General features: G+C 30.8%; 2 protein-coding genes and 1 pseudogene across 2 annotated transcripts; all 3 read left to right on the top strand.

Moving 5' to 3' along the window:
- Positions 1–555: 555 nt before the first annotated feature.
- LOC113374964 (maternal protein exuperantia-like) lies at positions 556–1,737 on the top strand. The gene has a single exon (XM_026614921.1). It carries the CDS (start codon positions 556–558, stop codon positions 1,735–1,737), a length of 1,182 nt encoding a protein of 393 aa, XP_026470706.1.
- Positions 1,738–13,767: 12,030 nt separating this feature from the next.
- LOC113374963 lies at positions 13,768–14,142 on the top strand (annotated as a pseudogene).
- A 509-nt stretch (positions 14,143–14,651) lies between these two features.
- On the top strand, positions 14,652–15,047 carry LOC113374962 (cellular nucleic acid-binding protein-like). Its single transcript, XM_026614920.1, has one exon. It carries the CDS (start codon positions 14,652–14,654, stop codon positions 15,045–15,047), a length of 396 nt encoding a protein of 131 aa, XP_026470705.1.
- Positions 15,048–15,303: the final 256 nt, after the last annotated feature.

Genomic DNA, 15,303 nt, shown 5'->3' with positions numbered 1-15,303 from the left:
GTATTTTATGAACAACTCATGTGTACGTTTACAAGAGTCCATTTTTTTAAATTAAATTTTCTTGATTTTTCAATGTATATTTTCCTACTGTTGAAAACTTCTTAATAATGGTTCGAGTGTAACTCTACATTTGAATTTCATTATTTATTACTTTCTTACTTACTTCTGAATTCTTAATCCGTAAAAGTAGAAATTAAAGATAAATCTATCAAACTGCTATTGATATGTCTGGTTAATATAAAGCTTGATGCTTATTAAGTTTCACAATATTAAACATTTAGACAGATGATGCCGAATATATTTTTTGTAAAATGTTCTGAAAACAAATGACAAACTCGCATTCTGACGTTAAACAAAAACAGTAAAGTAGAAATCAAATCACATTCTAAAATTAATTTATCGGTGAATGTTTTCCGTTAATAATTCAATTAATATACAATGATTCGGTAAGCTCTTAACAAGTATACGATTGACTTTTTAACTCACCTTGTTTGACTATTTTCTTACAAATAAAATATTTGTCAACGTTTCAGAGGTAATCAAAGTAAGAACAACATGGTTAAGAAGCCAGAGAGGAAGAAGGCTACTGAAGGCAAAAAGCATAAGCCTGAATGCCTTCCAGCAGGAAAATACTGCCTTATTAGTTGTGATATGGATACAACTGGACGGAGGTTAATAGATGAACTATGCCATATAGCAGCATACACTCCTACTAGCCAATTTTCCCAGTACATCATGCCTTATGCAAATGTAAACCCAAGTGCCAGGCGAAGACATAATATTCGTGTTACAACTGATGACCGTTTCAGAGTTTTGAGAAGTAATATAAACAATAAGGTTATAAGAACAAAGTCAGAAATATTTGGGTTAATAGATTTTTTGAATTGGCTTAAAGAAGTCAAGTCAAAGTCAGATGGAGCAGGTGTAATTCTCATTTTCCATGAACCCAAGAAAATGGTATCTTACATGCTCTTAGAAGCTCTTCAACGTCATCATTTATTTGAAAACTTTCATGAAATTGTTAAGGGTTTTGCAAATGGACATGCATTAGCCGAAGAGAAATGTTCAGCCACCATGAAGTCTTTTAACATTAAAGTTTTATCCAGAGTCTTACTAGATCGAGAAGAACAATTCGATAATGCATCAAATAGAGCAAAAATTATTTGGGATATAGCTCAACATCTGGGTCAAGGTAAACAAAAGAACATAGCAGCTGCTACTGGAGATCCAAATCGCGTAATGTTAGACAACATGGTAGAAGTAGTTCGCCAGTATTCTTATCCTACTTCTGTAGAATTAGGTGAACTGAAAGAACTGCGCAAAGTAGCTGAAAGAAGCAGTTCATTTCAGCCAATATTCAGTGCAGCTGGGAAAATGAATTTTCGGGATATTCAGCGCATAAATGTTTTAAGATCAATATTGGCTGAAGGCAAATCTGATTATAATACCATGAAAAGTACATATGAAGCAGATGGAAAACAAGGCTTAATAAAGGAATTAGCCAAGTTGCAAATTACAAGGAAAGATCAACAACATGATTTATTAGAGATATTGGATTCCCATTTTGATCCAAAACGTACTGCCACTTTCCCCAATACAAAAATGCCAAAAAAAACTGAAAATAGGAAATTAAAGAAGACTATTAGCAGTGATGATAGTGAAGCTGTGTCTCTTGACACAACTAGAACAACTTCTCCTTTAAAGAATGCTGCAGATAAAACTGTGAAAACTAATTAATTTGAATGCCGGATAAACTTGATTTTTGATATACATATGTTGATATGTAGTTATGAGTTTGATATACTTCAATAAAACCTATTCAAATAATCATAATTCATATTTTTTAAATTTGATTTAAGAAATCTTAATGTATAACATTATTTTGTTTTTATTTAGAGCTGTAAAGTTTTATGATACATTTTTAGCTCAAAACTTTTTATAAATTCAGTTTTTGTTAATATATAGAAGTCATACAAATTATGTTCATATGGATTGTAATTTATCGGTTTGGATTTACTAAATGGGTATTATTGAATAGTATTATTTTAAATTGTGCCTTATATTCATTAAACTTTTTCTTAATATAATCTTAAGATGTTTTATTTATCTTGCAGAATGCATGAATTTATGAAAAACTATACATTTGAAATTACTTGAGAAAATATGAATTGTTTAATTTCTTCAACTAAAAATTGATAATTTTGTAATAAGGGAATACTGCAATTTATTGTGCAATGTGATAAAAAGTAAATACTAGTGGGGCGCATGGCATCGTGCCTTACGGCAAATTGCTGGAACTTTCCGTACCAAAAATTATTATTTTTTTAAAAACGATTAACATTTTTGAAAAAAATGTACTTCGAAAAAATTAGATAAACTATCAACTATAAATCATTGTCAACTATAAATTTGACAAAAAATTAATTTTTTTGAAAAAATTGAAAAAAAAAATGTTTTTTTTATTTTGACATATTTTGGAAATTCTGAGCTTTTTTTCAAAGTAATCGTACTACTTAACTGCATAGAGACGAAATCTCCAAGCGCGTAAGTGCCGCGTCGCCGCCTAACAAAATTTATACTTATTGTTAAAATCTCTATAAAATATCTGATAATTTGATGTTCATATGTCTAATGATCATTTTTGACTGCTAAATGGCATTTTTTTTACTTTTTTCATTAGATCTCCGAAACCGCTAGACCTGCTTTCATGAAAATTTTATCAATTCTTCATCTTGTCAATACAAGTAAGATACTTTTTGAATTATTAAAATCGGACGCTCCGTTCTCTTAAAAACTGAGTTACCATTTTTGGTACTTTTTGCCCCGTAACTTCGAAACGACTAGACCTGCCTTTGCCAAAAACTAATCAGCACGTCTTCTTATTAATACGAATCGAATGTTTTTTGAGTTATTCAAATCGGTTGATCGGTGTTCCCGAAATCGTCGACGAAAATTTGTATCCGCACACACACACACACGCACACACTCATATACATCCATTTTTTCTAAGGTATGCGAAATTATTCAGAAACCTTTTAAACGTGAAGATTTATAAAAATTTTTATTTTCGATTTTTTTGTGATTACTATAACTTGCCCTACGGAAAGTTCAAAAAAGATATTGTGATAAAAAAACAGTTTTCTGAAACATTTTTTCTATTCGAGGTGGCACAATTGAAATTCGTAACGAGCACAACAAAATCTACAAGACTATCAATTTTCAAAAGTTCCAGAGTACTTTCCGGACAAAACTACCAAATGGGCAATTGTGTTATAGTGATCGTGGTTCTAGAAATGTTATTCACGACTACGGTTCCAAAGTTTAAATGAACAAAATTAGTAAAAATTAACCATAATAACCAGTAAATGAACATAATTTAACCAAAGCTCTAAGTTGCACTTAAAAGTTCATAACTTACAAACAACGTGAGATAATTTTTTTTAAATTTTTTTTCTAGGATAGTTAAGGTCACATACTATTACCCCGTCTCGACTTGACGTTAAGGTCTGGGACACCCTAATTTGATTATTAAAAAAAATTAGTCAAACGTTAAACGCATGTATTATAGAGTACATACTGTTATTTTCTATATTAAATTTTTTGTTTACAGTGTAAAATGTTCGGAAAGCCCTGTTCTGCTAAAACCATTTGATTTCGTTCGAGCCGTTTGTCCCAACATCGTTAATCTCTCTGTCAAACATCAACAACAACCGCGAGTTTGTTACTTAAGGGTTTAGGGTTAATTTTCATCAAGGTCAGCGCGGTTCGTTACCAACCCCGACCTCCAGTCAGAAGCGATTACAATTCATAACGTTTTCCAGCGGCAGATGCTTATAATCGCCCGGATCTCTTATTGGGTGAATAGTATATATTGAAAAAGTTTTACTTTAATAGGATATTAGCACAAAACACTTTCAGTGCATACTTTGTGAAAATATGACCGACAAAAATTTCAGCTAATTGATTTATCCCTATATATATATATATATATATATATATATATATATATAAGTTAGGGTGGGGCACAAAGGTTCCATTGTTCTTGGGCAATTATATTGTAAAATCTAAACCAATAGTATCACAACAAGTAATACATATTAAACAACTATGTCACTATGTTAAGTAAAACTCTCAGCTAATTCATCACTGTAGAAGTGTGATTTTTCTGCGGGTTTTCAAAAATTTATCACCTAATCTTTTTTTACTCCATAGCCGGATAGAATGGGACAGCCGGATTCAAACAGATCCAATGTCTTATTTTTAATTTTTATGGGATTTTACAAAATAATAGCCACAATATCCAACCAATGCAAAATATAAATTCCACGGGCACATTCTTTGCAAAGACAACACTGTATGTAACCTTGATCTGGTACTTCGTCCGAAATATTTATCAGCAACGTTGGAATAGCTGTCAATTTAATTTATATTTTGCAAAATTGCTTTTTTTAACTTAATTTACTTCATTAATTACTATTTTTTATGTTTACACCTTTGCTAGGGTAAAAGCTCAGTTGATCCTTCTTACCCCATTCGGGTGTTAGCTTTTATGAGAGGTTATATGAAAAAAATTGTTAACATTAACAACACATCTTATAAAACAATTGAATAATGTAAACTTGAAAATTATATCAAAGTCTCGTAAACTAAACAACAGCGCTCACAACCAAAAAAAACACAACGAAAGATAATTCTTCTGTTATGGATTTCCAAACTTTGCCGATTATCTTCCAATAGCAACGTCGTAGGATTCAAGGTCATGACTGGTTATACTTCTTTCATCTTTTTCCTTTTACTTTCAAATATTGTTAGAAAATTCTTAACTTTGCTCGTTTTTGAGATATCTAAGGTGGATCTTTTTACCCGCGGACCTTTAATCCCCGCTCTACCCTAATTGTTATACATAATAATATAAAAATAATTATAAAACAAGAATATAAAACTTTTATGATTTTTGGCAACAATATAAGTAGAAATATAATTTATATTAATCACATAGATTTTATAAACCGGCTAGAACTATTTTAATTTGTAAAAGAATTAGACATACGGATAGAAGGATTCAGAATCACGTTAATAAGATTTAACCGGTAACAAAACCAGTGTAATTCTCAATACCATTGCTCTTGTTTATATTTCTCGAGATCGAGAAAGCTGTTCTAAATCAGAGGAAGTAATTAGGCAAAAAATGTAGAAAAACATATCCCAGCCATCATAACGAGGAAACCCATTACACAGCTAATTAGTCAGATTAAATTGCAAAAAACGGGATTTACGTTTATGAGGTCGCAGTCGTTTCATCCTTTGTCGTCGTTCACGAAAGTCGAAGGAAAAATCGTCTTAGAAAAAGGAAAATTCCAAGTACAAAAGAAAACTCAGCTAACCCATAAGATTTTCCACGGTGGTTTTGTTTTGCTGTAGTGCACGCTGTCGTAAAAATAATACGAGCAAAGACGGGTTTAATAAAATAGAAAAACAGGAGTAGATTGTGTCGTATTTCTACATATTCAATGTTCTAGATAATGCAAATATTTTAATGTTCTTGTTACTAACACTTTCTAAGTTATAAAAATTTTAAATGTTGGTGTTAACAAACGCTATAGTAGAATTTCCAGAATATTTTCTATAAAAAATTATTATAGGCTACCTGCGCCTAAAATGAAGTAGGTCATGACATAAGCTATTAAAAATCTATTACATATAAATAGGTTCAAAACTACTGTATAACTAAATTGTATGAAAAACTAATATTCTATCAATTTCTTTATTCACATAATTGTATATAGTTTGTAACTCATTTTAATTTAATTTTAATGGTTTTTAATTTTACCCTAATATGGGCTGAATATGAGTGTTACGTGAAATAATTATAATAAGGTAAAAAAATCATTTTATTTTTAATTTAAAGAGGTTTTATGGAATAATAGCTACATTATTCAATCAATGCGATACATTTTACAAAAAAATAAAACTTTTGTCAATATATATCCCATTCGCAGTGTGCATTATTATTATTAGTTAAAAAAAAACTGAACCCATCACCAGCTTCATATTACACCCGTCATTAAAAGGATTCAGAAAAACTATCAATCACATTTATTGCAAATATATCAATAAAATAATTAAAACAATTATTACATTTTTTGTTTTGTTTTCTTCTTGCTACTAGTTGTTCAGTCTTTCTTACGAACCTGCATGTTCATTTAGTTCTTTCAGTAGTTTTTAATTAAATTCAGAGTACCACATAAAGTTTAATCAATAAAAATCTCATGGGCAAATGTAATTGATTTGGCTGTAACTAATTAACAACAGATTTAGAGATATATATTGTTAGACTACTTTGAATCTAGTCCGGTCCATAATATAAAACATTTTAGGTTATTTCTTTTTAAACTTAAAATCAACTTTTTATCAAAAGGTGAGATTTTGTTTAATGGTTTAATTAAATGTGATACAGTTAAGGCTTGCGTTGTTTTCACAGTAATAAAAAATGATTATCATTTCTCTTTAAAATGCTCCTCATGCGTAACAGTGTGTCACTTAAAATCGAATTCCTCAGGCGAAATAAATTTAGAAGTAAATTATAGAATCTGAGAACAAAACATAATTCTTGCTGTATCCTGTAATTAAGGCAAAACAAATTTATGTCTGTTGCCTTTATACAAGTAATTGTCCCCTTTTCTGTAATCGCATTTCTTCTGTCGAGATATATTATGGTCGCCTCGATACACGATAACGGTGCTACTTTAATTACAAGTAGCAACCCACAACGTAAACTCTCGGTCAGCTTTTAAATTGACCCGATTCCTGTTTAAGACAACTCGAAAACAAATCGAGGAACTGACATCACCACAATCGAGTGATGTCAACTGTAGTTTATATGCAAGAACAGAAACTTAGATTTTTTGAAAAAAGTTTACACTGAAAGCCTGTCTTAATTTTTGTTGGTATTACTTCCTAAAATAAGAAGTACAGCGGTACTAGGAGCTTGTAATAACAGTTTTTAACGCAAACCGAAATTTTATCATAGACACATTTTACATGGCTGAAAAAATGACGGACCTGCACAGTTCTGTTAATTGCATCGGCCTGCGGGACAATAGCTTTGACAATATTATACAAGATAGTTTACGTGTGCAGAGGAAACAAAAAAAAATTTAATATCATTTAAGATATTTAAAAACGACTGTTACGAATTACCCCTGTTGCAGATAGCCCCTGGTTTTCCCTGTAGCATAGTCTTTGTAGGATAAATCTCATAAATTTAAGCATTGTGTAAAGTATTTTGTAGCCTGATACTTTCAAAATGAAAGATGCTTTAAGCAGGGCATTCCAAAATAACTTAAAAGCATTAGTATGTACAACATTTAATTTTACATTTAATTTATATTATAGTCGATTCAGAGGAAGTTGGTTTTTTTCACAAAAAATCTGATAATGAAATAAAAACATTAGTTCTAATACGTTTATTGTAACCGTTATATTTGTTACCAATAATAGAAATAGACAAAATAAACCATTTCCATGACATGCCAAGGCAAATTCGGAATGTGCAATAAAAAGAAAAAAAAATGGCAGAAAATCAAATACATTTTATATAATGAGTTTGGGAGCTCCGCTACTTTTTCATGTTTTTTCCTTATTACTTTTTGCTGTTGAAATGATGTAATGAACCAAGCATAACAAATAATAAAAAACCTTTTTATTTCATATTTGGGTTGGCAAATGACTTCACAGAAATATTCCATACAATATTGACAAATCATTATACTTTTCGCATCAAGTGTATACGAATTGATCATATTAGCTTTTACATTATAAATTTTCAACAACTTTATTACTTATCTCCGAAAATAATAAATATATAAATAGTAGAAGAAATAGTGTAGTTAAATTAGGAACATTTCAATTTACATGCAAGTCTTCACACCATGCTACTTCTTTCCTACTACTTAGTGAAAATTTTTGTTTGCATTCTTTATTTCATTTGGTGTTTATATTTTAAAATTAAAAAAATAAAACTATTTGCATAAATCGTATTCCTACTGTAGTTGATGTATTTTCAAATTAGATTCAAGCTCAAAATCACACAATTTTCAAACCACATTTACTATAAAAATAAATAAAAATCAATTTGATCGCATTAGGAAAGTAGTTAAAAGTGGCATTTTGCCTTATAGCATGTTGGTTCCTGAAATGTGTAATAATTGACTTAATCTACCGAAATTGAGATTTAGATAGTTAGATAAAACTTTCAATTACACGGTTACATATATCATGTACGTAGTCCTTGATATTATTTAATGATGTAAATTAATGCTATTATTTTTTACACAACTAGCGAAGTTTTGTAAACTGCTTACTTACTTTTTTGTTAACTCTGAAGCCATTTTTTATGGCTTGACAGAACTTTTCGCAAACCTAATTGGGCTTCTTCTTATCGAATTTATTTCAATGAATTTCACATCAAAAAGCGACTTTTGGCACAAATTTTGACTAACAAATTGTTTCAAACATTGATGAATTTTTAAAATAAACGACTTGTCGTAGGGTCGTTATATTTTAGTATATGCTATCCACATAAAATTTTTCACCACACGATTTTATTAGCTCCCCGTAGTGTAAGTTATAGTAATCGCGAAAAAATCGAAAATGAAAATTTATATATATCTTTACGTTTCAGAGGTTTCTGAACGGTCAAAAATTATCATTAGGCATATGTACACCAAAATATTAGATATTTTACGAAGATTTTAATAATGTGTACACATTTTGTGTCAATCTTTTTGGGTTTCGTATCAAAATTTTTAATAATAATCTACGACATTTTCGACAGTATGAAATAACCGATTTGTATTATTGAAAAATCATTCAGGTCGTACTCGAGATCTCAAAGCGTTTCTGCAAAAAACACGTCTAGTCGTTTCGGAGGCATGGAGCGCAAAGGGTGTAAAAACGGTTATGCAGTTTTTGAGAGAACGGACGATCCAGTTAGATTCATTCAAAAAACCTTTTGCTTGAGTAGACGGTCAAGTTTTAGAAATTTTTCATTTTCAAAAAAACTAACTTTTGAAAAATTTCAAAAAAAATCCTAAATTCCTAAAAAAAAATTGTGATTATTTCGAAATTTTCGAAAAAATCGAATATTTTTGATTCATTCCAAAATCTCAAAACATTAAAAAAAACGTTTATTTAAAAAATTCCAAAAAATGTAAAACTTCTAAAAAAAATTTTTATAAACATACACATGAGTATGTATTTATAATAAATAATCTATTTGGAATTATTCAAAACAATTATTGATTCTTTTCATTCCCCGAATGTTTAATTACGACAAGGAAAGTTCCAGCAATTTGCTGCCATGTACCCCACTAGTTTAATTTAATTTTTATTTTTTTTAAATACATATTCAATTAAGAAATGTTTCAGCCGATCTTTGTCTAAAATTAATCAACACTTCTCCTCTCAACCAATATTTTTCGATCGGTTTTTAACTGTTTAAAATTGATGCAGGATTATGGGCTGAGACGTGGACAAAATTATTTTTACTTTTCAACTATTAATAAAGAATTGGCTCGGCTGATCGTCGCGCAACTGACAAACGCTAGTCCTTATCGAGTTACATCGAAAAACTTTTAAATTTTTGAAATCTGCCTGACATACATACATATACATACTTTATCCTTTAGTCTCATTCGATTCAGAATGTCTTCAAAACGTCAAGAAAACATAAAATTAGCAAAACGAATTCTTTTGACGAAAACAAACTTTTCCTTTGTGAAGTATGTAACATAGGTTTACATTGTTATGTTACATTACATTACGCTACATTTAATTACGGTACTATATAATTAACTGTATATAGCCGATTAACGTCAAATAAATAAATATTATCGAAGTATAAGTATTTTAAAGTGTTAGTTCGAGCATTAAAAGTATTTCTCATTGGAAACATAAAGTAACAGTAGAATAAACAATCATGAAATATACAATATTTGCGAAAAATATATTTCTGCATCATACCACTTATTCGAGTAAATAATATTACCAAAAGTGCCTATAAATAATCTACCGTTGTTACCGAAACAAACAAGAAAACGATTTATAATTCAACGCATTGATTTTCTGTTCAATTTCTCCTTTGGCTTTCATCTGTACAGATTTCTACGCGCCTGATTCTGATCCTTTGGTTGATAGAGTAAGACCGTAGTAATACAATAGGATTTTAGATCCTTTTCCGCAGAAAGAATACCTCTCATGCGCATCGATACATTTCAGATATTTTTCTAAGTATTAAAATTTAATGTATTTTCTATGTATTGAACATGCTAAACATGTATTCTCTTGATAATTACAGTTTTTGATATAAGTACGAGCATAATAACAGCAACATTCAAAATTTTCTATTTTAAATCTTGACAAACAGTAATAGTACGCATGAAAAACAATGTAACCCAAAAAATTCACTCTTATATAGAAAAACCGTTTTTGGCGGGAATAGATCACTCAGTAGCGTTCTCGACTCACACGCTGGAGGAATTCGGTTCGAATCTCCAGCAACGCCATAATTAAAAATATAAAATATTGAAGTAGATAAAAAATTGTTAATTTGTAGGATACGAGAAAAAATTGTATTAGAAGTAAAAAGGAAAAAAGAAGTTTAGTTTAGAAGATGAGAAAAACATATTGAGAAACCAGAAGAATGAAAATTGAGTGGAATTGAAAAAAGAAAATTGAATGGAAGATTAGGATATAAGAAAAGATAGTATATATATATGATGAATGTATAAGAAATATATATGTAAGAATTGTATAGACTATGATGAAAAATAATATGAATAATGTAGATGGCTAAAAATGCTGTAAAGCGGAGGCCAATAAATGTAAAAAAAAATAGAAAACCGTGCTGAACGATATAGAAAGCTCTTTAGTAGGTTATAAATATGATAAATAACAAAAACATTGAATAAAAAATAAATAATAATATATTTAACCCTTACGGGACGGCACCGATTTCAAAATAATCTACTGTACCGGCTGTAAACTTGATTTCATTACGCAATTTGTTTGATAAAAATTTGTGGTCATTGAAAAACATACTTTATTTTTTATTATAAATAATAGTAACGTTTAAAATAATTTTTAACATGCATAGCGGATGAGGTGTCTAAACAGGCTATACAATCCTGATTTTATGACATGATTTAGTCAGTATATTGTCTGAGATCGATGTAGATGAAAATGCTTGAGATATGAAAATTATCTCAACTGACTTACAAGACTTTTTACAAAATTGTGGTGTGGCATTGGTTTTTGTTGTTTTTCTTCTACTGCTTACTTCACAAAATTCACCAGTCGTTTTGCCATATTTAACCCTTTCGACTCGGCATCCGCTCCGGCATCCGCTCCGGCATCCGAAAATTCATATAAATCCCGGAATTCGTGAGTGGAAAGTGTTAAAAGCGCTCAAACAACACTGTTTATTATTGCTATATGTAATCTATTCAACATTTTGATGCAAACTGAGTAATTGTTTATAAAATAACCTGTGACTCATCACATTTAGACTAACAGAGTACGTTGTTCACTCAGGTGGACAGCCGTCCCTAAAGAGTTAACACATTTAAAAAATTATCAACTATAATCATTGGTAAAAATGAAATTTTTCTTCTACTAATAAATTATAGATTTTGTGAAAAATAATTCAGTTATTTGCTCACATGCATAAAATTACGCTGTCAATTATATATAAACGTTGATCAAAAACAAAGTTAAAGAAGAATTATGCTCGTTGATTTGGTATTTTATAATACATCGAATTTAGTTTAAATCATAAAACAGACTACATCTTCTCTGCATGTATATAACATAGACAATGACCAAGAATTCGTAACTGTAACATACATTTGTATTGTTGTATTTCGACAGTAAAACAATGAAAATGTTATTATAGATATGAGCATATTATAGTTTGAAATTTTATAATTTGATATAAATGCAAAACTAATAAATTTTCTTAAAAAACATATGTACACATTTTCAAAAATATCACTGACAAGTTACCAATATTTTTCAGAAATATAACAATCTTACCGTTACTAACATATTCCTACTTATTACACTTCTATTTATAAAAAAACTAGCAAACCCAACGAACTTCGTTTCGCCACTTGGTTTCGTGAGAAAGATGAAGAAATTTTTTGTTTGTTTTATATTTGAAAAGGCAAAATTTTATTTTATTATGTAAAGTAAAGTGTTTTTTAGTTGAACTTCTTTAAGTAAATGAAAGTGAATCCGCAAATTATCCATTTCATTGAAGTGCTCTTTGGTAAACCACATTGTTTGTTTTTTGGTCTGACGTTAACACAAATAAAGCGGATGGTTTCCCAACTCGTGAACAGGCCACGTATAACTGCCCATGTGAAAAACAATGATTTTCTAAATAATCTTTTTGAAATTTATCCCGCAAACACTAACCGATTGGCCTTGCGACTTGTTAATTGTTATTGCAAAAGCAAGGCGAACTGGAAATTGCAATCGTTTGAAGTCAAACGGAAGACCAGTCGAAATCATTGGTATGTCACCAAATTGTCAGCAATTTTTGATTGAATGGTGAAATTCAGTGCGTGTACATCATTATTCTTTGTGGCAAAAATTGCTCGTTGACTTAATTGCAAGCATAATTCTGATAATTCTCACTAATGTCATTACTTAAATTTTTAATTACGGTGCGTGAAGTTCCAGCAATTTGCATTAAGGCACGATGCCATGCACCCCTAATTTTCTTAGCTTATTAAATGCCTTCGTCGGAGCGCGAGACTTTTCCAACGAATGCAAAATTATTGAAATCGGTTCGTGCGTTCTGGAGTTATATCGTCAGGAAGGAAAACCCGACTTATTTTTAATATATGTAAATAATCATCAGTACTTCAAATTATGTTTCATGTCTAACTCCCACTACGGTTCAATGAATAACTATCAAAGGTCCATCTTATAAGTTAAAAAAAGCTTACAAGCCAATTTTTAAATAGGGCATTTTCTTTGTATTCCCGTGCATAGGATTTGTTAGTACCCTGCTAGAATTTTTGATCTTAAAAAAAGCTTACAAGCCAATTTTTAAATAGGCATTTTCTTCGTATTTCCCGTGCATAGGCTTTTGTTAGTACCCTGCTAGAATTTTTTATCTTTATGAACCACATTTAATTCAACACTTTTTTGACACTGTGGTGTTTTGACACGTGAAATTTCGCCATATTGAAAATTATCATTAATTCTTTTGTTTTTCTAAAGAATTCCCGTAATTGGCTTACGGGTTTGATGTACGCTTAGGCCGACGAACGACGTTAGTTTTGAATTTGAGAACAGTAGAACCCTCTATCATACGAGCGAAACACTAATACGATAAAAAGTTCATTTGCTCTATTGCTTATATGTTTACCCCACAATGAGCGCATATGACGTTTGATACCTTACTTATGAATAATATGGACAGCAACCAATTCTGCAAAAAAATATCACTGATTTTCGCTCATATTAGAATTATGAATATTGTCTTCAATATTTTTTCAGCTATTTTCTTTTCAGACTCGTTAAAAATAGTTTTTAAAACATTTAATGATAAAATAGATAGATCTATATGACAATGAAGTTGGCCATGATTTTATGAGAATGACATTAGAACATTTTCAGAGCTGTGATAAAACAAAAAAAAAATATAGTGTCGCAGTTTGACATTTTTAAATAGTAAAATCCATGAACGCGGAAAGTATGGAAAACAAGCAAGAAAGTGAATGTATGGGAGGTGGCCGCGACCGCTATGGCGGTCATATTGACTCGTGCCGCGATCGTGGAAGAGACCATAGGAATATTGTCAAATTCGATAAAAAGCACACGGAGGAAGATGGCCGATGCTACAGATGCAACATGACTGGGCACCAGGCTAAAGAATGCAAGTTAGACAAATCGTGCTACAACTGCAACCACCCAGGACACATTGCACGGGAATGTCCTAAGAGTGGCGGTTATGACTCCCAGGGTAGGTCCAACCAAGTCTGTTACAACTGCAAAAGGATTGGCCACAGATTCCGCTACTGCAAAGAACCACAAATATTCTGCCTGTTATGTGCCAGTTTGGCCATGTGAGCCGTGATTGTAATCACTAAAATGACCCCTACTACAACTGTGTCAAAGTAAAATAATGTAATTTTTATTTATATACCGTATCACACAAAATTTTCATTGTAATTCTGGTCGGCCCTCTATCATACGAGCGAAACACTAATACGATAAAAAGTTCATTTTCTCTATTGTTTATGTGTTTACCCCACAATGAGCGCATATGACGTTTAACACCTTACTAATGAATAATATGGACAGCAACCAATTCTGCAAAAAAAATATCACTGATTTTTGCTCATATTAGGATTATGAATATTGTCTTCAATATTTTTTCAGCTGTTTTCTTTTCAGACTCGTTAAAAATAGTTTTTAAAACATTTATTGTTAAAATAGGTAGATCTATATGACAATGAAGTTGGCCATGATTTTATGAGAATGACATTAGAACATTTTCAGAGCTGTGATAAAACAAAAAAAAATATAGCGTCGCAGTTTGACATTTTTGAAAAGTAAAATCCATTAAAGCAGAAAGTATGGAATACAAGCAAGAAAGCGAAGGTATGGAAGGTGGCCGTGACCGCTATGGCGGTCATAGGGACTCGTGCCGCGATCGTGGAAGAGACCATAGGAATATTGTCAAATTCGATAAAAAGCACACGGAGGAAGATGGCCGATGCTACAGATGCAACATGACTGGGCACCAGGCTAAAGAATGCAAGTTAGACAAATCGTGCTACAACTGCAACCACCCAGGACACATTGCACGGGAATGTCCTAAGAGTGGCCGTTATGACTCCCAGGGTAGGTCCAACCAAGTCTGTTACAACTGCAAAAGGATTGGCCACAGATTCCGCTACTGCAAAGAACCACAAATATTCTGCCTGTTATGTGCCAGTTTTGGCCATGTGAGCCGTGATTGTAATCACTAAAATGACCCCTACTACAACTGTGTCAAAGTAAAATAATGTAATTTTTATTTATATACCGTATCACACAAATTTTTTTTGAAAACATTTTATTGTAATTCTGGTCGGATTATGTAATAACATTTAAGACAATTAATATTTAATATAATTTGTATTTAAGTAATTTAAAATTTAAGTAATAAAAATAACTAAACTTATAAAACTTGTGTTAGTAATTATTGGTTTATTCATATTATTATTATATTTGCATAAGTTTTTG

Source organism: Ctenocephalides felis, unplaced genomic scaffold (assembly GCF_003426905.1).
Source record: "Ctenocephalides felis isolate EL2017-DRISC unplaced genomic scaffold, ASM342690v1 CF-g0.4_SCAFFOLD_01886, whole genome shotgun sequence".
Classification (NCBI taxonomy): Eukaryota; Metazoa; Arthropoda; class Insecta; order Siphonaptera; family Pulicidae; genus Ctenocephalides; species Ctenocephalides felis.
Note: the sequence above shows the minus strand (reverse complement) of the source record. Positions and strands in the feature narration are given on the sequence as shown.